This window comes from Phyllobates terribilis, unplaced genomic scaffold, assembly GCF_046119375.1.
Source record: "Phyllobates terribilis strain yellow unplaced genomic scaffold, ASM4611937v1 Scaffold_4__5_contigs__length_816908805, whole genome shotgun sequence".
Classification (NCBI taxonomy): domain Eukaryota; kingdom Metazoa; phylum Chordata; class Amphibia; order Anura; family Dendrobatidae; genus Phyllobates; species Phyllobates terribilis.
The window spans coordinates 250834100-250860993 of NW_027362764.1; the positions used below are offsets into that span (position 1 = coordinate 250834100).

Below are 26894 nucleotides of genomic sequence, written 5' to 3' on the forward strand. Positions count from 1 at the left end.
TAGAACAAGTCCCACACACAGCTAGAAGCCCAATATTTTTTCAGAGGTAGATGCAGAAAAAAATATATTCAGTTTGCAACCTGATGGAGGTCTGTATAGATGGATTAATAGAACAAGTCCCACACACAGCTAGAAGCCCAATATTTTTTCAGAGGTAGATGCAGAAAAAAATATATTCAGTTTGCAACCTGATGGAGGTCAGTATAGATGGACTAATAGAACAAGTCCCACACACTGCTAGAAGGCCAAAGATTTTTTCAGAGCTAGATGCAGAAAAATATTATATTCAATTTGCAACCTGATGGAGGTCAGTATAGATGGACTAATAGAACAAGTCCCACACACAGCTAGAAGGCCAAATATTTTTTCAGAGGTAGATGCAGAAAAAAATTATATTCAGTTTGCAACCTTATGGAGGTCAGTATAGATGGACTAATAGAACAAGTCCCACACACAGCTAGAAGCCCAAATATTTTTTCAGAGGTAGATGCAGAAAAAAATTATATTCAGTTTGCAACCTTATGGAGGTCAGTATAGATGGACTAATAGAACAAGTCCCACACACAGCTAGAAGCCCAAATATTTTTTCAGAGGTAGATGCAGAAAAAAATTATATTCAGTTTGCAACCTGATGGAGGTCTGTATAGATGGATTAATAGAACAAGTCCCACACACGGCTAGAAGCCCGCCCAATATTTTTTCAGAGGTAGATGCAGAAAAAAATTATATTCAGTTTGCAACCTTATGGAGGTCAGTATAGATGGACTAATAGAACAAGTCCCACACACAGCTAGAAGCCCAATATTTTTTCAGAGATAGATGCAGAAAAAAATATATTCAGTTTGCAACCTGATGGAGGTCAGTATAGATGGACTAATACAACAAGTCCCACACACAGCTAGAAGCCCAATATTTTTTCAGAGGTAGATGCAGAAAAAAATATATTCAGTTTGCAACCTGATGGAGGTCTGTATAGATGGATTAATAGAACAAGTCCCACACACAGCTAGAAGCCCAATATTTTTTCAGAGGTAGATGCAGAAAGAAATTATATTCAATTTGCAACCTGATGGAGGTCAGTATAGATGGACTAATAGAATGATGCTATGCCCAAAAGATTTTACTTCACTAGGTGCAGTAAAAAAATTGGTATTCTATACACAGGTGGTATATCTTGCAACACAGATAGGCTACTCCACTGACTAACACACTCTGCAATAGGCCAAAAAGGATTAGCTTTGCTAGATTCAGCCAAATGCTGTGAAAAAAACTTGCACAGCACTGGCACAGACCTGCCTGGCAAAAACTGATAGGAACTGATGTAACCTAGTCCTGAAAAGGACTCCAATTACAATTAGTCTTTACTCCCACAATCTATCTATTTAAGAGCACAGACCTGCCTGATAAAAGTCGTAGGAAATGCTGTAACCTAGTCCTTAAAAGGACTGCAATCACAACTATTCCCTACTCCCAAGCTATCTGTAGATTTGTGCGAAAATTGGCTTGAAATTAACAAGGTATAGCGCACACAGCAACAGCGGTGTCGTCTAACACGCAGCTGCAGCAGTGAGAAAATGGTGGCGACGGGGAAAATGGCTTGGTCTTATAGGGCAAGGACATGTGACATACACTGCCAATGACACATGCCCTTGCTTGTGTGAAAAAAAGCACTTCGCTCCGTGTGTGCGCTGCTGATAGGCTGACAGATTGCACCTCCCCACTGCAAATGCGGGAAAGAGAAAAAAAAATGGAGATATTCATTGTTCCTGCAGAGATCCATCCCCTGCCCCTCCCCCCACCCCGCTGTACACTCAAACTGCGTATTAACATTATTTTTCATCATTACTGAGAAAAAATCCAGTTATGATTTTGGTGCACGAACAGTTATCGAACATAACCTCGAACAGCCGAATTTTTCTCAAATTGTTCGTGTTCGCCGAACGGCTCGAACACCGCCCAAAACAGCTCGAATTTGAGATTGGCGAACAGTTCGAGTAGAACAACGCTCATCTCTAATGGAGACACAATCAGAATTCTCCACATTTTCCAAAAATAGGGCCTAAAACCTGCAGCAGCAACAGCAGCAGCAAGAGCAGGCACAGAAGCCATATCACAGACTGCAAGAGATCAATGCAGCACACTCAAAACGACAACATCGCCTACTCTGTACAGTCTGCAATTGGGGTGCAAAAGTCCTTGGAGATCCATGACTTGTTCATCTTGATGAAAGTTAGGCAGTCTACACTTTCAGGGGACAGCCAGGTGTGCTTATCCGTCAAGACACTACCAGCAGCGCTGAAGACATGTTCAGAGACAATGCGGGTTGCCGGGCATGATAAAACCTCCAAGGCGTGAGAGGCGAGCTCAGGTCATTCATCCATTTTTGAAGACCAAAATGTAAAATTGTCCAAACCCTCCCTGATGGTATTGATATTGAACTCTAGATATTCCTGCACCATCCTCTCCAGTCATTCACCACGTGTCAGACTTGTACTTTGTTGTGCTGGTGCACGAGCTTGTGCAAAAAATGTGTGAAAGGACTCACAGAAATTGCTTCTGCCACTTACTCTGCTGCTGCTGCAAATGTTTTGGCATTGATGAACTGACGTGCCGGAGGTTAAAAGACTACAGCTGCGATGCACACTGTGTGTATCACTGTTATCTTGGGGAAAACCTCTATTAAGGTTGCTTAAAAGCTTGTTTCGATATTCCAACATAAACGGGTCCCTTTCCAGGGCAGGAAGCATCTGTCAAAATTGACTCTTATAACTTGGATCTAACAAAGTGGCAACCCAGTAGTCAGCATTATTTCAAATCCTAACTATACGGGGATCATGTTGCAGATAGTGCATCAAGAAGGCACTTATATGTCGGGCTCTTCCAGGAGGTCCAAAGCCAGGCTGTATTGTGGGCTGCGTAACACTGATGCTTGTTTCCTCCGTCCCCTCCTGCCAACCATGTTCAAATGAGAGGGAATGATTATCCTCTTCATCCTCTGACAGCTGCTCGCCCATCACCTCCTCCTCCTCCATTAGTTCCTCGGCTCTTGCACCTTCACTAACAGTTTGCCTGGTATCACCAAACCTCCTCAATTGCTGTAATCCACCATCACTTGGCAACCGCCTTTGTGACGACAGTCTGGAAATTTGAGGCATTGGTATCCCTTCCGCATCCGTCTCTTCTTCTCGGGCCACCACCTCCTGCCATAGGTTATTTAAAGTTTGCTCCAGCATGTATAAGACCAGAATAGTGATGCTGATGAAGGCATCAGCATCACTATGAATATTGGGTGAATGGGACTAGCTGACACCCAGCTCTTTTGTTTGGTGATGTCAAGGTGTCAATCAGACCTTTTCATGACCAAACAAAGTAAAGAAACACACAGACACAGTGTAAACACTTTATTTGAAATACAACAGACCCATTCTTAATCCTTTAAATGAACCAATATACTCACCCCAGTTCTTATGGTAATCCAAGAGCTTAAGTAATGTCCCACAAACTTTATTTAGCTCCAAAAATCATTCATTGATGCTCAAAAACGCTTTAAAAAACGCATGTAAAACGCATAAAAAATGCATGTAAATCCGCATGCGTTTTTTTCTGCCAGGGGAGGCAAAAACGCTCAGGAAATTTCTGCATTAATTCCTGAACGTGTGTACATACCCTTAAGGCTTTTTGTGCAGATGAAATTTTGCTAAAAGTGTAGTATACAAGACATATAATAGTCAGTAATAATGTTATTCTTTATATACACATGAGATAGCCTATTCAGAAAAGTCACCCGAAACTGCAGTTACACTTTAATAGGGTTGTCTCAGATTTGTAAATGGTTAAATTTGAAAATTGCTTGTAAAATCATGCTACTTTGCAATCTACATCTTATAAATCCTCTAAATTCTCAAGAACGGGGGAGGGGGGATTTTGAATATTATATGCTCCTTGCGTAGGTCATCAGCCACCTCTGCAGTCTATTCAAAGCAATAAAAGGCAGATGTGCAGTACCAAGCCCATTACAGGCCACTACAAGTAGGCGGCCAAGCTCCGCAAGTAAGTACTTCCGACCGGCAGCCACCGCCGCCAATAACAGCTGATAGGCAGGTGTACCGGGTGTCGGACCCCGGCTGATCAGACATTGATGCCCTATCTTAAAGATAAGGCATCAATGTAAAAGTAGTGGACAACTTCTATAATATATTGTAGTGATCATATTATATAGCACTGTGTACTTACTATTGCTTCTTTTGTCCTTCTACGCACCTAATTCTTTTCTCTGCTCTATATAGAAGCAGGAAATTTATTGTCCCTGTATGACTCATTCCCCTCTTCAACACTCCTGACCCAGCTGGTCAGCCATGTATAGCAATGATAATCCGCATGTGCTGTGCACATGATGCGGAAATTTCGGCTGCGGATTATCATTGCAGCACAAACCGCAGCATAACCAATTCAGGCGCGATTTCGTGGCAAAATTGCGCCCATTGACTTGCATTAAATCGCAGCAAACCCACATGTATAATATCTATACATGGGGATTTGCTGCATTTCAATGTAAATCAATAGGCGCGCAATTGCACAGGAATTGCGCCGCGGCTGGTACCGGGGTCAGGAGAGGAGACTGCTACTCCTCTCATCCGACCACTGCTCTGGCTGATAACACCAAGAGCGGCGTGGATGGGAGAAGCAGCAGCCTGCTCTTCCTGGCCCACGTGCCAGCGGCAGTAAAAAAAAAAGAATAAAAAAGTAAAAATAAAAACATTCATACTCACCTGTCCGGCGGTCCCCGGTGTCCTCCTCAGCAATGTTTCCTCTTTGGCGGCTCGCTGTACACTGCAGGGCGCAGGCTCGCGCCCCGCAAGTGTACTTCCAGGACCTGCGGTGATGTCACTGATCACCTGATGGTCACGCGACCATCAGGTGAATGGTGACGTCACCGATCAGCTGATGGTCACGTGACCATCAGGTGATCAGTGCCAGCAGCAATTTGTAAATGGTTAAATTTGAAAATTGCTTGTAAAATCATGCTACTTTGCAATTTACATCTTATAAATTCTCTAAATTCTCAAGAACGGGGGAGGAGGGGATTTTGAATATTATATGCTCCTTGCGTAGGTCACCAGCCACCTATGCAGTCTTTTCAAAGCAATAAAAGGCAGATGTGCAGTACCAAGCCCATTACAGGCTACTACAAGTAGGCGTCCAAGCTCCGCAAGTAAGTACTTCCGGCCGGCAGCCACCGGCGCCAATAACAGCGGATAGGCAGGTGTACCGGGTGTCAGACCCCGGCTGATCAGACATTGATGCCCTATCTTAAAGATAAGGCATCAATGTAATAGTAGCGGACAACTTCTATAATATATTGTAGTGATCATATTATATAGCACTGTGTACTTACTATTGCTTCTTTTGTCCTTCTACGCACCTAATTCTTCTCTTTTCTCTGCTCTGTATAGAAACAGGAAATTTCTGGTATGACTTATTCCCCTCTTCAACACTCCTGACCCAGCTGCTCCCTCCTCCCCTGCAGGGACTATTCCAGTGACTCATGACTTGTGCAGAGAAAATTAACCTCCTGTTTCTACATAGAGCTTAGTAGGATTCAGCTAGTCCGTTTTTAATCACATGTCACATGGGTAGAAAGGCAAAACAAACAATTGTAAGTACACAGTGGTATATAATATGATGACTGCAATATATTAAGAGGATAACAATTTTGATGGGAGTACTTCTTTAAGCAGCCTTACTTCGGTCCATGTCTGATTTTGCAGCCTCCAATATCACTTTGCAAGAGTTGAAATACCAGTGTCTGTGTAAAAAAAAAAGTTTACACTTTTAACTAATTTTCAGAACCCTTTGTTCTGTTGAGCAAGGACTAATTCAATTGGTTTTATGTGTCTAGCGTAAATGAAGTGCAAATTCCTATGGACAAATTTATTGTATAATGGGTCCAATGTCATTTATTAATAAGTTGGTGAGATAGAGATAAATGATTTTAAAACATGAAAAAAATAGCATAGTGTACTATTCTGTCGCCAGAAACAATACTGACAAGTCTGACCAAATGGAGGCTAACTTAAGCCAAGTAAATGCCATTTGACATCAGCAAAAAAAGATTAACGTGAGGTCCAGTCCTGGTTGTTCCCATTCCCCTTTCTTCTGGGCTGCGACTCCCATGTACAGAGGAATTGCATTTTTGCAAAGATCAAGCCTTCTTTCCTAAATAGCAATACCAGCACCATAAGTAATATTAACTTTGGGGTTTCTCTTTTCTATGTACATCGCTGATTATAGCACATTTTATGTCTCTACATTCCAATAATGGTGCTTTTTATTCTAAGATAAATTGTCTTACATTTATTATAGTCACTGTGTGACCAATATAATGATCCCAGTCATTCATGGCCTTATGTTCACTGCCACAATGTCACCCCACATTGCAGTAGAAGATCCTTACAGGACAATAAGGTCACATTCTACCTACTTCAGCTGTTTGTCAGAGTTCTTAATTGTCTCAGCATTAGTCTGCTTCCATTTTGTATATCACATTTCTAATTGCTCATCTTTGGATCTTCAATGAAAATGCATCCACATTTCTAAGCTGAGTCAGTGGAGTATTATTGCAGTGCACACCATACTTCAATCAATTAAGGCGTAATACATTGACAGTGGGCTTGCTGTCACAAACTTGGGATTTTTTTACAGTTGTAAAACATTTTAGCCATCAGAGGGTCATGATGCAATTTTACACCAAAATACTCAAGCCCTAAGCTTAGAACAGTAGGGTAGTATCAATAGAAATTACTATACATTGCAACAAACAAGTATTTTCCCCTTCAAGATTTTTGTGAAATTATGGTGAACTTTGACTATATCTAAAGGTGTCCATACACAATAGGTAATCATTGGCTATACCCACTGATCTAGACGTGATCAGCTCAACCGATTAGCGTGTATAGAGCCCACCCAACTCTCCACATTGGTAGATGTCAAGGGAAAAAAGGTTTGGGCTTGTTGGAGGTGTTTGTCAAAAGCTTGTCTCCATCTCCCCATTGAAAAAACATGAATGCTCAGGTGAACATTCATGTTTTTAGGAGTGGGGAGAAATTGATGTAAGTTTAACGATAATTTAAGTGCATTATCATGTTAAAGCTAGCAAAGCTGGGCAGCACGGTGGCTAAGTGGTTAGCACTGTTGCTTTGCAACACTGGGATCCAGAGTTGAAATCCCACCAAGGACAACATCTGCAAGGAGTTTGTATGTTCTCCCAGTGTTTGCATGGTTTTCGGCTCTCTGGTTTCCTCCCACACACAAAGACATACTGATAGAGAATATAGATTGTGAGCCCCAATGGGGACAGTGCTGAAAATGTCTGTAAAGCGCTGAGGTATTAATGGTGCTATATAAGTGAGTAAAATAAATAAATAAAGCTCACGCTACCTTAGATATTCACTTTGATTTTTGGAGTGTAAGCACTCTCTTCTTAGTATATTACTAGTGTTCTCCATCTTGCTCTCCAAAATGTGGTTTGCTGGAGTCTCAGAGAATCAGAAATAACTTTATAACCCTTTCCAGAAAGCTTCTGTTTAAGTTATGTTTAGACCCAACAGTGACGGGCAGCAATTAAAGGGGTATTCCCATCTCTAATATCCTATCCCAATATGTAGTAGGTGTAATAATAATAATATTAGCAAATATCTCCAACTAGAAATGTAGTATAATTTTTTTGATTCGCTATGTCTTTCCTCATGTGCAGGCAATACAGGACCTTAGGTATCCATGGTTATGACAGCTAGCAACTAGCTAACTGACAGTCACTATATCAGTGGTCATAACCATAGATACCTAAGGTCCTGCAATGCCTGCACATGAGGAAAGAGACATAGCGAATCAGAAAAACTATACTACATTTCTAATTGGAGGTATATGCTAATATTATTATTATTACACCTACTACATATTGGGATAGGATCTTGGAGATGGGAATACCCCATTAAGTCTGGATGAACGTAAGCGTACAGTCACACTTGCAGTATTTTTATCAAGTCTATACCATGAATCGCCTAGTTTTCCTTTGAGCATTCAACTGGTTTCAGCTGCAAAAGTTGTGAGGCCAAAAGCCTTATCATTAAATGGTACAGCACAGCCAATCAGGAGGGACTATCACTATTATAGCCTGTATAATGCAACAACAATTTTGTAGTGAATCTGTATAGTGAAAGGACGTCACATCTAACAGCTAAACCATAGAGTTAGGGAAAGAAAAACATAAAACATTTTCACAATGTGACTGCCTCACAACCTGTGTGTATAACCAATAGCACAGAATGTTTGCTATCCTGTTCAATTAATAACCTATTTGGCCTAAATATCATTTTGAGAGACAAAATACAATCAATTGTTCAGATAGAGTAAAGAAATTCTCTCCAATAATTATACATTTAAAAATCCTTTACTGATACAGCTAGTCAAAGGAACAGTGGTGTAATTGACTCGCCCCCTGGGCCGTGGGGCACGCGGAACCGGGCAATAGGGAGACGCTGGGAGTAGTAGTGGCGACCCGGTCCCGCGGTTCAGGGTGGTCAGACCAACGGTAGTCTGCTATTGTACTTTAGATAATGTCCGACTACGCCACCCGTGGATTGCGGTTATTAGGAATCGCCGCTGCATGCAGACCACTGGGGCTGATGAGGTGTGCAGCTGGGGTAGTGTGACTCCCCACGGGAAGAGTGTGGCCACAGGGCAGTGTAGTGGATGGTGGGAGTGATGGTGGTGAGAGTCCCAGTACCGGTAATGCCGGAGGAGCGAAAAAGCACACAGACAGCGTACTGCAGTCCAGGGTCTTTACTCACGGTTAATATCCAAGTCACTTCTGCAGGGAATGACTGCCGGAGCCGTGCTGCGTCCACCAGGAGAGGGGCTCGGTCAACTCCCAGACAGCTCAGGAGTATGGCTCAAGACCCCCTTTTGTCCTTTCTCTGGCCTGCCTCACCAGTGACCCACTTTTGTCCAGCTGCCGCGGACTTGTGCGGTTAAACGTGGGCCCCATCCTCCGCTGTCCTATATGGTGCCTTCCTAGCAGGTTTGATGAGGTGCTGCACCAATAAATGGTCACAGCCTCCGGTCCTTGGCGGAGGGTTGTTTCTCCTCCACCAACTTGGGATCCGGTACCCTTAATCTGCCTGACCCTTCACCCTGGATTCTCGTGAGTTCTTAGGGTCCCTTCCACCTTCTTGTTCCTGAGCCCTTCTGTTTCTTCCTCCCTTTCTTTGCTGTTCCTTTCTGTTTCTGTTCCTTTCTGTTCTTGTTCCTTTCTGTTCCTGGCCCTCTCCTCAGGCCTGCCTCATGGAGCTGGGCCCAGACTGAGCCACAGCTCCCTGTCAGCCCTCTCTGGCCGAACTCCTCTCTCTCCTCCTCCTGCTTGAACTGACCCAGAACTAAGATGGTGCCCACCTTTTATACCTCCCTCTAGAAACATGAGCCCAGCAACCAATGGGCTCCTTCCTACGCTCAAGAACCAACCCCTATCTGCCCCTACAGCACTGGGTGTTCCACCCCCCTCCCCACTCCAGACAGGGACATAGTCGGTCGTGCCTGCACTTCTGTCTAGTGGGAGCACCGTTGAGCTGTCCCTCGGAAATTGGGTGTGTGTGCTGTATGCAGCTAACTGAGCCCTGGTCCATACTCCATCCTTACCCGGGAGTGGAATATCACACCTCTGGTCTGAGGTGCAATACCCCTGTAGCGGCCGAGCCCTCGGGGCGCTACATAATTAGAATCCTATGTGCCCTGGGGAAAAATTTGGACCTGGGCCCCCACTCACAAGTTGGTCATATGTATGGCACCTTGCATCGTTTTAAATCCTATAAGGAAATATGTGTTACTCTCTTCCTGTAACATCCCTGGCGGCGTGCTTGTGACGCGCCCCCTGGGCCTGTGTTGTGTAGCGTTGCGCACGCGGGGAATACCCGGAGCCGGATCTGTCGGGGTTAGTAGTCCTCGTGGCGGTGACCCGGTCCGTGCCCAGGGTGTCAAACTAAGTGGCGGAATTTAGCAGAAGATGTTATAGTGTTCGACTACGCCACCCGTTGAATGCGGTTATGAAGCCGCCGCTGCAGGGCAGACCGCTGAGGCCGGTGGTACAGTTGTGCAGCGTGGGTAGTATAACCCCCAACGGGAGGGGTATGGCCTCAGGGCAGCAGACGTGGATGATGGGGATAACAGAATTGCACGCAGGCACCAGGAACCACTCAGAGACGGTGCGGTGTAGTTCAGGGTCTTTACTGGTGGCAAAGGTAGACCCTCCCGGGAGTACTGGCTAGCGATCGGGGCCTGGTCAGTCCGTGAGCAGATAGGATCTCCCCCGGCCAGGCGGAGTTGTAGGCCTCCCCAACTAATTGTACTCTTCCTGGCTACCTTGCTAGAAGCGGGTAAAAGTAGCCCACGTCCCTGAGTGTACCGTGTGGTGCTCACCCGTATGGCCGGTGACTCGGGGCCTTCTGGTCACCTCCGCTCCACGACGGCGGTGCTGGTCCCTTGCGTGTGACCGTGCCTTCGGGTTTCTTGGCCAGAGGACCTGAAATCCCCTGCCGGACGGTTTCTGCTGCTGGGTATGGAACAGTCCCCACAGCCTCGGACTCCGTGTCCGGTGAGATCTCTTCAGTCAGGACGAGCTCTACAGCTTCCAGTCCTGGACCCCTTTTATCACTGCTCCCACAGAGCTCCTGATCTTGCTCTCCCTGCATCTGCTCCACTCCAGACCAGACTGTGTCTCTGTCTGGGACTCCTCTTCTTCTCTTCTTTTTCTCACCTAACCCCACCTCAGCCCCAGTTTATATAGGGGAAGTTCTTCCCCTCCCAGGACTGGGCAGGAGGTGTGGCATGCTTAGGGTTCCTGACCAGGAGACCTCCCACCTGCTCACAGACGTAATATTGCTATTACTGTGGTAACCAGAACCCTGGGGTGCCACATTCCCCCCTAGTAAAATTTAGTACTCCGGGACTAAACATATTTTTGAAAACATAACAGGGTATAAACAGGAACAATACAATAAGGAAAAACACGTTAGGGTGGTCACGGAGTGTCCGCAACCGGGTGCAATTTTTGAAGCAAAAAGGGTGTCCATTTCACCAAAGAACGGGGAGCCGTAACCAGGTAGGGGTCTGTCCTGCCCCGAGTCTTTAACAGTCTATAGTCCGTTCCTGGGTTACGCTCCAAACATATATACCACAGAGTTCCGGTTAATCCACAAAAGACACCTATAAAATAACTGGAAAAACATAATTATTTACAAGCAACAGTAAACAGGTAAATATTAATAAAACAGTCTAAACACTTTAGATCCTCCAACGTACGGGCAACTGGCCTCTAGTGGCTCTAGTGGACCTACGGAGCTCACTAACTGGTCCTGAGCTACAGGGTGTAGGAGCTGTTAAAGGTAAGCTGGGCAGCTGTCTACGGACTCTTTGGCTCACTAGGGGCACGGCAGGCTCACTATAAGCAGAGGGTCGATTCTCCTGGTCTGCTTGTGTGGGGTCTTCTGCCTCCTGGACCGGCTGCTCTTCCAGCTCTACCTGTTTTTCCGTAGGCACTTGGGATGCTGGCTGGAGGAAGGTGAGGACGGGTACCACAACAGCGCCATTTACTTGTGTCCAAGACCGAGGGAAGTCTCCGAGTACAGTACTGACCATCTCTTCCCTTTCCTCTGCGGGTCGAGGGTTTTCTTGATCTTCTTCAGGGTTTCGTAGTTGCTCGGGACACTTCTTCAGGTGATCTCGGGAGACAATGGCTGTGGTTTCTCCTCCATCCTTACTGATTGTGCAGATTTTTGGGTTTTCATGGCTTGATGGCAGTACGGTGTACGGGTCCTTCTCCCACTGGTCGTCCAACTTGTGGAGCCGTCTTTTCCTCTTCAAGACCTGCTCTCCAGGTACCAGGGGAACAGCGGGAGCACACTGGTTGTAAGTCTTCTCCTGTCTTTCTCTTGCTTGACGGAGACTTCGCTCAACGCTCTCCTGTACTTTCCGGTACTGCTGCTGCCTCTCTGTGTCCCAGTCTGCTTCTGGTGAAGTGTCCTCGGGTGTCAGGACTCCCATATCCAGATCAACAGGCAGCTTACCAGGTCTTGCTCTCATTAGGTAAGCCGGGGTACAGTTGGTAGAACCTACAGGGATGTGGTTGTATAGGTCCACCAGATCAGGCAGTTTCTCAGGCCACAGACTGCGTTCTTCCAGGGGCAATGTTTTCAGAAGGTCTATCACCACCTGGTTCATCTTCTCGCAAAGTCCATTGGTTTGCGGATGATAGGGTGTTGTTCTTATCTTCCGGCAGCCATACAGAGTGCAGAACTCCTGGAAGACTTCCGCTTCAAAGGCAGGTCCTTGGTCCGTCAGCACCTGCTCTGGGTATCCGTGTGGACGACAGAAGTGCTGCTGGAAGGCTCTAGCTGCTGTTTGAGCCGTTAAGTCCTTGACGGGGACTACAACCAAGAACCGGGAGTAGTGATCCACGATGGTTAACGCATAGACGTAGCCACTTCTGCTGGGGGTCAGTTTTACATGGTCCAAGGCTACCAGTTCCAACGGCTGCCTGGTGACGATGGACTGCAGGGGAGTCTTCTGGCTGGCACGGTCCTTCCTTCTTAGGTTTCATGGGCCACAGTCTCTGCACCACCTCTCGATGGTCCCTCTCATGCCTACCCAGTGGAACCGCCCGCGCAGCAGGAACTCCAGCTTCTTCCATCCGAAGTGCCCAGCTCCGTCGTGGTATGCCTCCAGTACCATAGCCGCGTCTCTTCTTGGCACCACTACTTGCCAGATCAGTTCATACGTCCGGGAGTTAACCATTCTGCGGCACAACTTCCCCTTGTAAAGAAACAGTCGACTCTTCTCAGCCCACAGTTGCTTGGTCTCCTCCGGAGCGTCTGGGTCAAGGCAGGCATCTGGCCGAGTCAGCATGTCCTTCACTAGTCGGACGGCGGGGTCACTGTCTTGTGTTTCCGCCCAGTTGTAATGAGGTAAGGGGTTGAACGTAGCGGATTGCTTACCCCTTACACGGTGGGAATACTGGGTAGTCCCATGACGGTGAAACGCGGGGAGTTCAACTTCTTCCAGTTCCTCTGGATCTTCCCCTACGTCCGGTAGGTTTGGCATTCTGGACAAGGCATCCGCGTTGGTATTGGAGCGTCCTGCCCGGTATTTGATCGTGAACTCATTGTTGGACAGGCGGGCCATCCATCTCTGCTCCAGGGCACCGAGTCTTGCAGTGTCCAGGTGTGTCAACGGGTTGTTATCCGTGTACACGGTGAACCGCGAAGAGGCGAGGTAGTGCTTAAAGCGTTCGGTGACTGCCCACACCACTGCCAGGAACTCTAGCTTGAATGAGCTGTAATTCTCAGGGTTTCTTTCGGTGGGTCGCAGTTTTCGGCTGGCGTAAGCAATTACCCGTTCTCTCCCCTGCTGGATCTGGGACAGTACGGCTCTTAGCCCGATGTTACTTGCGTCGGTGTAGAGGATAAAGGGCTGGCTGTAATCAGGGTACGCCAGGATTTCATCCCCCGTGAGGGCCATCTTCAGCTGGCGGAAGGACTCTTCTTCCAGCTTCTCCCATCTGAAGGGCGGTTTCTGGTTCTTGGCCTTCCTGGACTGGCCTATCAGGAGGTCCTGCATAGGAGCTGCCTTTTTGGTGAAACCGGGAATGAATCTTCGGTAGTAGCCTACCAACCCGAGGAACTGCCGCACTTCCTTTACGCTGGAGGGTCTTGGCCATTCCTTAATCGCGGTGATCTTATCAGGGTCGGGAGCCACTCCGTCAGCACTCACCACGTGTCCCAGGTACTGCACTTTTGGTTTTAGCAGGTGACACTTCGACGGTTTCACCTTCAGACCGTAGTTTGCCAGGGCTTCGAACACTTCCGCCAGGTGTTTCAGGTGGTCCTCGTAGGTTTTGGAATAAACTATAACATCGTCCAGGTACAGCAGGACCGTCTCAAAGTTCCGGTGTCCCAGACAGCATTCCATCAATCGTTGGAAGGTTCCTGGTGCGTTGCAGAGTCCGAACGGCATGCAGGTAAACTCGCTAAGTCCCATCGGGGTGGTGAATGCGGTCTTCTCCCGGTCCGCCTCTGCGACAGGAACCTGCCAGTACCCGCTAGTGAGATCCAAAGTGGAGAAGAAGTTAGCAGATTTTAAAGCAGCCAAAGACTCCTCTATCCTTGGTAAGGGGTACGCATCTTTGTGTGTGATACGGTTGATTTTCCGGTAATCTACACACATTCTCATGGTGTTGTCTTTCTTTTTAACCAAGACTAGTGGAGCTGCCCAGGGGCTACAGCTATCCCTGATTACCCCAGCCTCCTTCATGTCTCTAAGCATCCCCTTGGCGTGTTGGTAATGTGCAGGGGGTACGGGACGATACCTTTCCTTTATGGGAGGATGATCTCCCGTGGGGATGTGATGTTCCACTCCCTTTACTCGCCCGAAGTCCAGCGGGTGTTTACTGAACACTCTCTCGTATTCCTGGATCACCCGGTAGACTCCCTGCTTTTGGTGAGCAGGTGTGGAGTCAGTACCCAAATGCAGTTGCTGACACCAGTCCTCCGTTTGTTGCTTAGAGCCGTTACCTTCCTCTGGATGAGATGGAGGCAAGGGTTCCACGGACTGTACAGAATTTTGGTTGATGGTATACAATTTGGCTAGCGTAGCATACCGGGGCAGGTACACTTCCCTCTTCCTGATATTTATTATGCGAACGGGCACCCTCCCATGGCGTACATCAACCACCCCCCGTGCCGTCAAAATGGTGGGCCTACTATCTGAGTAGACTGGTTCTACCATTGCCTGGTAATCTCTACCTCTCAGACCAATAGCTGCCCGGCACCAAATCATCATTTCACTTTTCGGGGGCATGGCAATAGGGAAAGTTTCACACATTCTCACGCTACCAATCTCACCACCGGAGAGTTCCACCTGTTGCCGTTGCATCAGTGCCCGGATCTCTTTTTGGAGCACTCGCTGCTGGCCGGAGCTGGCGTTCTTGGCAACCTGCTGTAAAATGAGAATCACCTCTGCAAGACAATTTTCAATCACATTAGTTCCTAGAGTTATCTTTGGGTGACTCTCGCGCTTGTCAATGTCTACAATGATCAGTCCCTGTGCTGCCAGTTCGACTTTACCGATTTTAATGGTCATCTCTTTAAATCCGATCTGTGGCACGGGCTGACTATTGCTGGCGATGATACTCAAGTCGTCGTCTGGGTAGCGGATGATATCCGAGTCATTCCAGTACTGCTTGAAGAGCGCGTACGGGATGGTGGTGACCTGTGACCCGGTGTCAAGTAGGGCACTCATAGGAATGCCATCCAGTACCACAGGCAAGACTGGACGTCCTCCCACGTATTTGTCATGCCAGTTCGATGGGCCTGGTGATCTTATTCCTAGGGGTTGGCCCTCTACCCCAGGTTGTGCCAGTTTAAAGGACAGTACCTTGCCATATGTCCGGGTTGATTGCAGCAGCGGCAGATGGGTTGTCCGTCCTCGTTGTATCAGTCGCTGGGTCTTCCTCTGGCCGGTGGGGTCCTCCTTGGTCGGCGCCACGGGATATCCTCCGGTCCGGATGCCAGCTGGATCTTCCCTGGAGTAGAAACCTGTAAAGACTGCACAGTTCGGGTTAGCGCGGCAACGCTTTTAGTTAGCTCTTGGACCTGACGGTGCAGGTCTGTAGCCGGGTCATTGTTTAAAGCCTGCGCATCAGCTCCCACAGGCCCTGCCGACAAGGGCGCCGTCTCCTGGTGGTAAATGGTAGCAGGGCGTTTGTGGGTCACAGCGCCACCTGGTGCCGGTTCTCGGAGCACCCGGATGGCTCTGCCCTTGAACTGTGCAAAGTCCAGATGAGGGTCCTGTAAGGCCATTGCTCGCAACTGGGTTCGGTGGGCATTGCAATGTAGACCCTCTATAAATTGTTCAGTCAACAACTTGTCTTCGTTTCCCACGCCATCAGGGTCGGCCTGCTTAATGGCTCTCAGGGCCTCTTGTAGGTTTAGTGCATAGTCCCTTATATTCTCATGTGCTCGCTGCTTGCACCTGTAGAATCTAAGCTTGATCTCGGCTGAGGTACGGGTATCAAAGGTGTCCTTCAGCCGGGCTAGTATCTCTGCGACAGTCCTCCTCCTCCCAAGTGGCCAGGACTTTACCTCCCTTTGGGCTGCCCCTGTTAATTGAGCCACCAGGATGCTCACTTTTTGCTCTTCTGTGAGGGGGTACACCTGGAAGAGGCTATCCAGCCTTTCTCTGAAGTCATTTAGGGTATGGGACTCCCCTGAGTACTGGGGTAGCCAGGCTGCCCCTGGGATGTAGGGCATGGTGAAAGGCATGACCGCAGCAGCGGTGGTGCTGGCGGTGGCTGTAGCAGTGAAGCTCTCCTCCGTATCCGACATCCTCCTCCCCCCTAGTGGACCGTGGCCTACCTTGCGATGATCCTCTTCCATAGGCCGCGGCTCCGCAGTGGATCGTCAGGGTTGAGGACCTTCCGTCGCGCTCCTGTGACGTCGGCGTCTGCTGGGCTCCTTCCAGGACCTTACGCAACGTCCGGACGTGAGGCGGGGCTTCAGTTCTCGCGCGCTTTCGGAGTCCACGCCCCTCTTCTTCTCGCGCGGCGTCCTCGAGATGGCGTCCAATGGCGGGAAAACTCCACGGATGGCGGGAAGAAGGCAAAAGATGGCGTCGGATGGCGGGAAAACTCCACGGATGGCGGGAAGAAGGCAAAAGATGGCGTCGGATGGCGGGAATCTTCACCACAGGTAAGTTTTTTTCAGGCACGCAGTGCCCGGTGGTTGCGGGCACGAGATCCTGCCGACTACGCCAAAGTTGACGCGCCCCCTGGGCCTGTGTTGTGTAGCGTTGCGCACGCGGGGAATACTCGGAGACGGATCTGTCGGGGTTAGTAGTCCTCGTGGCGGTGACCCGGTCCGTGCCCAGGGTGTCAAACTAAGTGGCGGAATTTAGCAGAAGATGTTATAGTGTTCGACTACGCCACCCGTTGAATGCGGTTATGAAGCCGCCGTTGCAGGGCAGACCGCTGAGGCCGGTGGTACAGTTGTGCAGCGTGGGTAGTATAACCCCCAACGGGAGGGGTATGGCCTCAGGGCAGCAGACGTGGATGATGGGGATAGCAGAATTGCACGCAGGCACCAGGAACCACTCAGAGACGGTGCGGTGTAGTTCAGGGTCTTTACTGGTGGCAAAGGTAGACCCTCCCGGGAGTACTGGCTAGCGATCGGGGCCTGGTCAGTCCGTGAGCAGATAGGATCTCCCCCGGCCAGGCGGAGTTGTAGGCCTCCCCAACTAATTGTACTCTTCCTGGCTACCTTGCTAGAAGCGGGTAAAAGTAGCCCACGTCCCTGAGTGTACCGTGTGGTGCTCACCCATATGGCCGGTGACTCGGGGCCTTCTGGTCACCTCCGCTCCACGACGGTGGTGCTGGTCCCTTGCGTGTGACCGTGCCTTCGGGTTTCTTGGCCAGAGGACCTGAAATCCCCTGCCGGACGGTTTCTGCTGCTGGGTATGGAACAGTCCCCACAGCCTCGGACTCCGTGTCCGGTGAGATCTCTTCAGTCAGGACGAGCTCTACAGCTTCCAGTCCTGGACCCCTTTTATCACTGCTCCCACAGAGCTCCTGATCTTGCTCTCCCTGCATCTGCTCCACTCCAGACCAGACTGTGTCTCTGTCTGGGACTCCTCTTCTTCTCTTCTTTTTCTCACCTAACCCCACCTCAGCCCCAGTTTATATAGGGGAAGTTCTTCCCCTCCCAGGACTGGGCAGGAGGTGTGGCATGCTTAGGGTTCCTGACCAGGAGACCTCCCACCTGCTCACAGACGTAATATTGCTATTACTGTGGTAACCAGAACCCTGGGGTGCCACACTTGCATGGCTTACCATCTCCCACCATGCAATACCGCAATCTTACCTTTCAGGCCAGGCTGCACACTTTTGTTTCAGTTCCTGCTGTTTGTATGTCTCTTGTCTGCTGGCTTAGGGCGTTGGCGCTGTTGCTTTCTGATTCTTAAAGTTACAGTGTGCACAGTCCTAATGCGTCCCCAGCCTATTGCTGTGAGTCACTGGATACTTAAACCCCCTCCACTCAGTAGGAGGTGCCTGAGCAACACTTTCTTACAGTCTGTTCTGTGCAACTGTGAGTTGCCAAGTCCTGTCCTGACTCTAGTCTGTCCGCCACCCTGGAGGCTGAGTACCCAGGGCCTCTACTTGTACCTGTGACTTCTATTCAGTTTCTGCCACCCTGGGGGCTGAGTTCCCAGGCTCGTTCCTGTATCTTGTTCCTGATTCAGATCCTGTCTGAACAGTGTGCTAGTCCGTTACTTGTTTGTCTCTATGTCTGTATCTTCCCTCTTTCCTGCAGTATCTGAACCTGCACCTAACTCCAACTCATTGTCTCTGTACTGCTGTTTGTGAGTCTTGTGTCCACTCGTTACTTCATTGTAGTACCTTCTGTGTATCTGCTTCTACTAGTTCTGTTTCCCTCCCTCTGTATATAACTCCTGTGTTCCAGCTATCTTCTTATGTTTTCCAGTCTGTTCCATGTGAACAGAGTCCTGTCCTGTCTACCGCATCTGCGGGTTTTGCTTTGCTCTGCTTGCTCACTGCACCTGCGGTTTTGCTCTGCTTTGCTTGTTCACCACATCTGCGGTTTTGCTCTGCTTTGCTTGTTCACCGCATCTGCAGGTTTTGCTCTGCTTTGCTTGTTCACAGCATCTGCGGTTTTGCTCTGCTTTGCTTGTTCACCGCATCTGCGGGTTTTGCTTTGCTTTGCTTGTTCACCGCATCTGCGATTTTGCCCTGCTTTGCTTTTTTGCCGCATCTGCGGGTTTTGCTCTGCTTTGCTTGTTCACCACATCTGCGGGTTTTGCTCCGCTCTGCTTGTCTACCGCACCTGCGGCTCTGTTCCTATATTCCAGTCTGTACTGGTCCCTATCCTGCCTACGTTTCTACTTGCCAGTACCCGCCTGTCTGCATGTCAGCTGTGCCTTCGTGTGCCCACCTGTCTGCATGCCAGCTGTGCCTGCCAGTGCCTACCTGTCTGCATACCAGCCGTGCCTGTCAATATCCACCTGTCTGCATACCAGCCGTGCCTGCCAGTACCCAGCAGTCAATATGCCAGCTTAACCTGCCTGTTCCTGCATTCCCCGGTGTGGGTCAACAGCTGTGACCGGGGTCTGACCTGGTTCACGGAGTCGACTGAGCCGCCATGTGACCTTAGTCAGATCGGGTTGATACTTAGTTACGCCCCTCCAGGCACTCCTCGGTTCATGGTACAGTGGGATCACTAATCACGCTCACGCCAGTCTGCTCGGGCGTGTGCGTAACACCTCCCCATTATGTAGTAAGATCCTCTATACTGTACTAATGTCCCCTATCTTGGGCCCCTTCCAGGTATATATGTCCCCCATCCTGGGTCCCTTCCAGGTATATATGTCCCCCATCCTGGGTCCCTCCCAGGTATATATACAGTATGTTCTCCATTCTTGTATATTTGCCCCACATTCCGGTATATATGTCCCCCATACTGGTATATGTTTCCCATCCTGAGCACATCCTGGTATACAGTACAGACCAAAAGTTTGGACACACCTTCTCATTTAAGGATTTTTCTGTATTTTCATGACTTTGAAAATTGTACATTCACACTGAAGGCATCAAAACTATGAATTAACACATGTAGAATTATATACTTAACAAAAAAGTCTGAAACAACTGAAAATATGTCTTATATTCTAGGTTCTTGAAAGTAGCCACCTTTTGCTTCGATGACTGCTTTGCACACTGCTTTGCACACATGTGGAATTATATACTTAACAAAAAAGTGTGAAACAACTGAAAATATGTCTTATATTCTAGGTTCTTCAAAGTAGCCACCTTTTGCTTTGATGACTGCTTTGCACACTCTTGGCATTCTCTTGATGAGCTTCAAGAGGTAGTCACCGGAAATGGTCTTCCAACAATCTTGAAGGAGTTCCCAGAGATGCTTAGCACTTGTTGACCCTTTTGCCTTCACTCTGTGGTCCAGCTCACCCCAAACCATCTTGATTGTGTTCAGGTCTGGTGACTGTGGAGGCCAGGTCATCTGGCGTAGCACCCCAACACTCTCCTACTTGGTCAAATAGCCCTTGCACAGCCTGGAGGTGTGTTTGGGGTCATTGTCCTGTTGAAAAATAAATGATGGTCCAACTAAACGCAAACCGGATGGAATAGCATGCCGCTGCAAGATGCTGTGGTAGCCATGCTGTTTCAGTATGCCTTCAATTTTGAATAAATCCCCAACAGTGTCACCAGCAAAGCACCCCCACACCATCACACCTCCTCCACCATGCTTCACGGTGGGAACCAGGCATGTAGAGTCCATCCGTTCACCTTTTCTGCGTCGCACAAAGACTCGGTGGTTGGAACCAAAGATCTCAAATTTGGACTCATCAGACCAAAGCCCAGATTTCCACTGGTCTAATGTCCATTCCTTGTGTTCTTTAGCTCAAACAAGTCTCTTCTGCTTGTTGCCTGTCCTTAGCAGTGGTTTCCTAGCAGCTATTTTACCTTGAACGCCTGCTGCACAAAGTCTCCTCTTAACAGTTGTTGTAGAGATGTGTCTGCTGCTGGAACTCTGTGTGGCATTGACCTGGTCTCTAGCTGCTGTTAACCTGTGAATTCTGAGGCTGGTGACTCGGATAAACTTATCCTCAGAAGCAGAGGTGACTCTTGGTCTTCCTTTCCTGGGGCGGTCCTCATGTGAACCAGTTTCTTTGTAGCGCTTGATGGTTTTTGCAACTGCACTTGGGGACACTTTCAAAGTTTGCCCAATTTTTCGGACTGACTGACCTTCATTTCTTAAAGTAATGATGGCCACTCGTTTTTCTTTACTTAGCTGCTTTTTTCTTGCCATAATACAAATTCTAACAGTCTATTCAGTAGGACTATCAGCTATGTATCCACCAGACTTCTGCACAATACAACTGATGGTCCCAAATCCATTTATAAGGCAAGAAATCCCACTTATTAAACCTGACAGGGCACACCTGTGAAGTGAAAACCATTTCCGGTGACTACCTCTTGAAGCTCATCAAGAGAATGCCAAGAGTGTGCAAAGCAGTCATCAAAGCAAAAGGTGGCTACTTTGAAGAACCTAGAATATAAGACATATTTTCAGTTGTTTCACACTTTTTTGTTAAGTATATAATTCCACATGTGTTAATTCATAGTTTTGATGCCTTCAGTGTGAATTTTCAAAGTATTGAAAATACAGAAAAATCTTTAAATGAGAAGGTGTGTCCAAACTTTTGGTCTGTACTGTATATGTCCTCCATCTTGGGCCCATCCTGGTATATTTGTCCATTATCCTGGGCCCCATCCTGGCATATAAGTCCCCATTCCTGGGCCCTTCCTGGTATATATTTCCACCATCCTGGTGTCTATGCCTCCCATCTTGGTATATACACTGACGAGCAAAAAGGTAATAATATGTCATGTTACTGCATTGTTACTGTTTTGCTCTTGGTGGTAAAAAAAAATCTTCTTCTTCCTGTAATCTACAAAATAAAACCTGTTCTCACATTCTCTAATAGGTCAGTGTGTTACTAGGTTGATTCCCAAGTGAAAGGTCACTGTAGGAGCAGCCATGAAGAAGATTTCTCAAGAAAAGAGAAACAGCATCAACCAGCTCATCTCTTGGCCAAGAAAAATTGCCAAACTGATGGAGGAAAAAGACATCCCCAAAGAAAGCCACTCCTTGGAATTGTCCTGGTCCCTGTTCTCATGACCATCATTTACTGCATTTTCATTTATCCATATATGTGGCCAGGTAACATCTACATGCATACAATCATATTTATGTGGAAACTCCACTCCTACATGTCCATATTTACCAGTCACGTCCATGCTACATGGATTCTACTGCTTTTTCAAAATGATGGCATGCATAAGACTTGATGGAGTAAAAATACATCCCCAAAGAAAGCCATGACAGAGTTCACGTCTTGAGATTGTCCTTATGCAGCAAGATGCACTCCACTGTTTACACGTGGACAAAAAAAAAAGAATTGAGCGGGAGCATATGTTGATACAATTGCAATGCTTGGATGTGCATTCACACTATGGCATTAAACAGACAGGACCTAAGATTCAAACAAAATGAGCAAATACCATGTAGTAAGTAAGTAAATAAATAGTACATGTAAACAACATAGGGTACTTAGTTAACACTGTTTTGATCAAAAAAGCGTAAAACCCTCCCAAACTTGATAAGGCGTGGCTCCCCCTTTATGGGCTGTTCATGTTGTTTATTTAGCTTTCCATTGGCAGGAGTATGAACAGTCGGACCCAGTTCTGCTCTGTCCTTATCTATTTTGATGTCTGCTAAGGTGAACAAAAGTTAGGTACTGTCCTCATTGGGTACACCTTGTCGAGGTGGGATGGCTTTTACACTGTTTTGATCTAAATAGTGTTAACTAAGTATCCTGTGTTATTTACATGTACTGTTCATATTTATTCTTTTCCTTACTACAGGGGATTTGCTCATTTTTCTTCATCTTAGGTTGTGTCTGTTTACCCATGGAGTATATATTACAGCCGAGGACAGAGTGTATCTTTCATAATCCACGGGGTCACTGTTTCGAATGTCAATGATGTACCACTGCAGATAGGCCAGGTGATGACATCTCCTCAGTTTGACACTAGGTTTGGTTCCAATACTAGTCAGTGATTATACACCACTTCCATATTCTCCTCTATGGAGATTGTCCCCAACAGGCCAGAATGTTGCATTCATTCCCTGCCTTCAGTCTTTTTGTTCCTGTAAGCTTAAAAAGTATATTCACTAATCTGGGGCAGCCTGTTTTCTTTAATAAAAGTATGTGCAGCCCCATAATGCTATTTCTATATATCATCTTCAAAAAAATCACTTATAAGGGTACCTAATGTCCCCCGAAAGGGCCCAACTTTTTGCAGCCACTGTTAATGTGGAAGAACGCGATCTTACTCTTAGCCGTCACTGAGCACTGCTGTGTATTTTATTAAGCTGTTGCTGAATGGAATTACTCCAATGAATGATGTTACCGTAGTAAAGTATATGGCCATGCTTGGTTAGTCCAAAGAATGAGGTCTCATAAGATCTCACTCTTTACACTGCGAGATTGGCCTCATAGTGATGTAGGCTCCTCATGCTAGGAAATTTTGGCCTGGCTTATGAGCATAATTGACACAAGCCATACAGCAGAGCAGGAAATGGCACTCTGCATGGTTCCTGACAGCTACAACTGGGCAACTTGTTAAGTGATAATGACAGAAAAACTATAGCTGCACAGCATTTGGGCAAAATAACATGGCGCATTGTGTACATAATCAATTTGATGCAAAATTTTAAACAAATATGTCTGCTTGCTCAAGGTGGTGCTCATGGCCAGGAGAATGTGTGTGTACTTCAGCAATTTCTACGTTGCAAAGAATGGCCTCCGGAATTGTCACTAAGCACTTCCTGATTTGAGAAGTTGTAATATGATGGAATAAACGCTGTATATGTGGCAGTGTGGCATATGTACAAGAAATGTAAGGTGGTGACTGATTATATCATGTGACTGATGTATTAGTAGAGAAACTGCTGCTTGTTTTATCATAGGATCCGCTATTGGCAGGTGATGAGGAATGCATGTCACTTACTGTTCACTTTCGAAGAGTGTACAATACTTGTTAGGAGGGTTGAAACAAGCAATGGAGGAAGAATAACCATTTCAAATGTTTCACCTCTAACAAGGGTCCCATGGTGCTTATCATTGCTTTACCATGGGATTCAGTTAAGGAGCGCAGGGTGGTAGTCATGGGCAAGGGGCTACAGTTTTCTCACAACCTGGCACCCCACAATTCAACAGTGTCCCAGTTCCCGTGTGCTGTGGGTGTGGTGTATAACACTTATGTTTCGCCCGGAGGCCTCCTCTATCTCCACGATTCCAGATCCAGGAGCAGCCACACATAAATTAGGGGACACTTGCTTCATAACGAACAGTTCAACTTTACTTAGCAGCCCATGTTCAACTGATGTTACAGCACAGGACGTTTTCATGTTCTCTGTTCGTTCAGCCTGTGCTATCAATTTGCTTAATGGCTCCCATGGCCCCTGGGATACTCCATCCGGCTCCGCAGCTCTCATGAGATCCGTCCCATCTCCCTGATGCATCTCTTGCCCAGCTTCCACTTATGGGAAGGGAATAAGGCACACTTTCAAGAGCCTAACTCTGGCCATAGGCCCCGAACATTGCAGAGATGTCCGCAGACAACAGTAGCCAACGTTCTCATGCTGCCCAAACAGTCTGTACTTTTCGTGTCCTCTAGCCCTCTGGCCTTGAACGCTGCTAACACTCTCTCACTTACAATCTAATCTTCAACCACCTCTATCTGACTAAAACCAGTAAAGGCCCTGTCACACATAACGAGATCGCTAGCGAGATCGTTACTACGTCACAGTTTTGAGATCGCTGGAGAGATCGTTCGGGAGCCGTCAAACATGTATAACTTGCCAACGATTTCGGCCGCCCCAGCGATCTAACTAACGATCTCGTTGGTCGCTGGGACGCTGTCACACAGCAGCTATTTCAACGATCCACACTCAACGATACACACTTTGAGGGACTGTACTGTGACAGAAAGGCGTACATAAAATTACCTTTCCGCGCCCACTCATCTTCGATTGGTGGACGCTACTGCGTTCTGATTGGCCGGGGGTTTTTAAAAAGGCGACGTTGGGGCAATTCCGCTCCCTTGTTCCTATCTGCGCTTTGCTTTCGGATCGTAGCAGTGTTCTCCGGGCAAGTTTCGTCCATCTGGGATTTGTTGAAGCCTTGTCAGCGTCCTGATTTTTGGATCCTAGTTGCGTTCTACTGCTGTGATTCCATTCATTTGTGGATTTTCTTCAGCTGTGACTGAACATTGACTTTTGGGTTTTTCAGGCACTGTATTGCTTTGTTTCCACGGTAAGTTATTTTAGTGGATTTTTATCACACTCAATAAGTATATATTTGCTTATATATTGGAGGCCATTTTTAGTCAGCAAATGGTGTGTAGTACTTTTTACTTTGTTTGAAAATGTTTCATGTATGCTCACTGTATTGCTATCCTTTTCAGATGGCTTTCAAAAGTGAAGAGTTTGTGAGGGAAATGATTGACCTCTACCGCTCCCTGCCGTGCCTTTGGCAAATAAAATCAACAGACTACTGCAATAGAGAGAAAAAGAGGGAGGCCTACCAGCAATTGATTTCCCTCTTTAAAAGGCATGGCCCCAACGAGAAGGTGGATGAAGAGCTGGTGAAGAGAAAGATCCAGGGTCTACGTACCGTATATAAGAAAGAACTCAACCGGGTGGAGAAATCAAAGAAGTCAGGTACCGGCACAGATGAGGTTTATGTGCCGACATTATGGTATTATGATTTGCTTGCCTTCACCCGTGACCAGGAGCTACCTCGGCGAATGGTGTGTACGATACGGCAGACCCCGGAAGAAGACCCCGACATACGGACTGACTCCCCTGTTGAAGATGTAAGTACCTTCTTTGCTTCCCTGTAAATAGCATTTATACTTTCAATGTACATGCCATAGTTTAGCCGCCCCTCATATTTGTTTTTTAGTGCACGTGTACCCATGCTGGTCATAACATACCTGCTGGATGTTGTAACCAAATCTTAACTTTATTTTTGTGTTCCCACAGCACCATTGGCAAGATGACGACATCTCGGCTACGGAACGTGGTATGGAGGAGGCGAGTGTTATGTCAAGGAATGAGGAACCTATGGCATCGGTGAATGAAGACCCTATGGCCTCTACAAGTGAAGACCTTGTGCCTCGGCGACAGAGAAAATCAAGGAAAAGAAAGGCCAGCTTGCCGCCATCGCCAGATCTAGTATCTCTGGCGAACAAGATTCTACTTCTGCAGACCCAGGCCAAGCGGGACAGCTTTGCAACATATGCTGGCGAGAGACTACAGAGGCTGGATGACCGACAGAGGGCGCATGCAGAAAGGGTCATGTTTGAGACTTTAAATAAAGCGGCAGCCGGTGAACTTAATGAAACGTCTACTGTACATACTCTGATTGACCCTGGCCATTTTCAACAACATTCTTGGACCCATAGGCCGGACCCACTTCACAGCACACCAGTGCAGAGGATCCGGCGTCCACAAAGCCTTGCCCCCCCCCCACAGTATCCCATGTGTTCTGATTCTTTTGTTTCCCCCAGGCACAGATACACAAATACAGGTAATCGATATGAAGAACTGTAGTGATGTTTCATTTCAATTTTTTTTTATCATTTTGTAAATATTGTTAATTTAATACTTATTTAAATTGTTAAAATTGTTTATATTTTTGTTTGTTTATAAAAACAAGGTTTATTGTCCTCTTTTTTAACTTTACCCCTGCCCTCTGATCTCACCCTGATTGAAATAAAAATGTTTTTTGGTTGCCTTATTTTCTGCTTTACCTCTTCCCGAGGGTGGGACCCCTCACCCCTGCCCTCCGATCCCTTCCCAATCTCCGTTCCCTCCCCTCCATTCTCTACCGTCTATTCCCATCCCTGCTCTCTGCTGGTGATCACCTCCTCCCCTTCTCCTCCTCCGGCTCCAGGCTTTATCACCTGTCTTCTGTCTTTTCCCTGTGTCCTCTGGTCTTCTTCACAGCTGGTTTTCTTCCCCTCCTCTTCCTACTTCCCTTCTTTTAGTCTTTGGGGTCATAGTCATGGTGCACGGTATGGCAATGATCTGCCATACCATGCACTATGAGTCTGACTCAGATTATAGGTTGTATATACTAGATTCTTGATAGGGCGTTGATCCAGGGAACTAGTCTGATTGCCGTAT

General features: G+C 47.2%; 1 protein-coding gene across 1 annotated transcript; it reads left to right on the top strand.

Moving 5' to 3' along the window:
- Positions 1–24940: 24940 nt before the first annotated feature.
- Positions 24941–26318, top strand: LOC141264644 (uncharacterized). Its single transcript, XM_073676915.1, has 2 exons — positions 24941–25579; positions 25749–26318. Exons 1-2 carry the CDS (start codon positions 25130–25132, stop codon positions 26316–26318), a joined length of 1020 nt encoding a protein of 339 aa, XP_073533016.1. The 5' UTR covers positions 24941–25129.
- The last annotated feature ends 576 nt before the right edge of the window (positions 26319–26894 follow it).

Bases quoted from the DNA above. Each gene is read 5' to 3' on its own strand.
- LOC141264644 (XM_073676915.1), top strand. From the start codon at position 25,130: ATGTTTCATGTATGCTCACTGTATTGCTATCCTTTTCAGATGGCTTTC. The intron at 25,580-25,748 runs GTAAGTACCTTC...GTGTTCCCACAG, and splicing joins CTGACTCCCCTGTTGAAGAT to CACCATTGGCAAGATGACGA.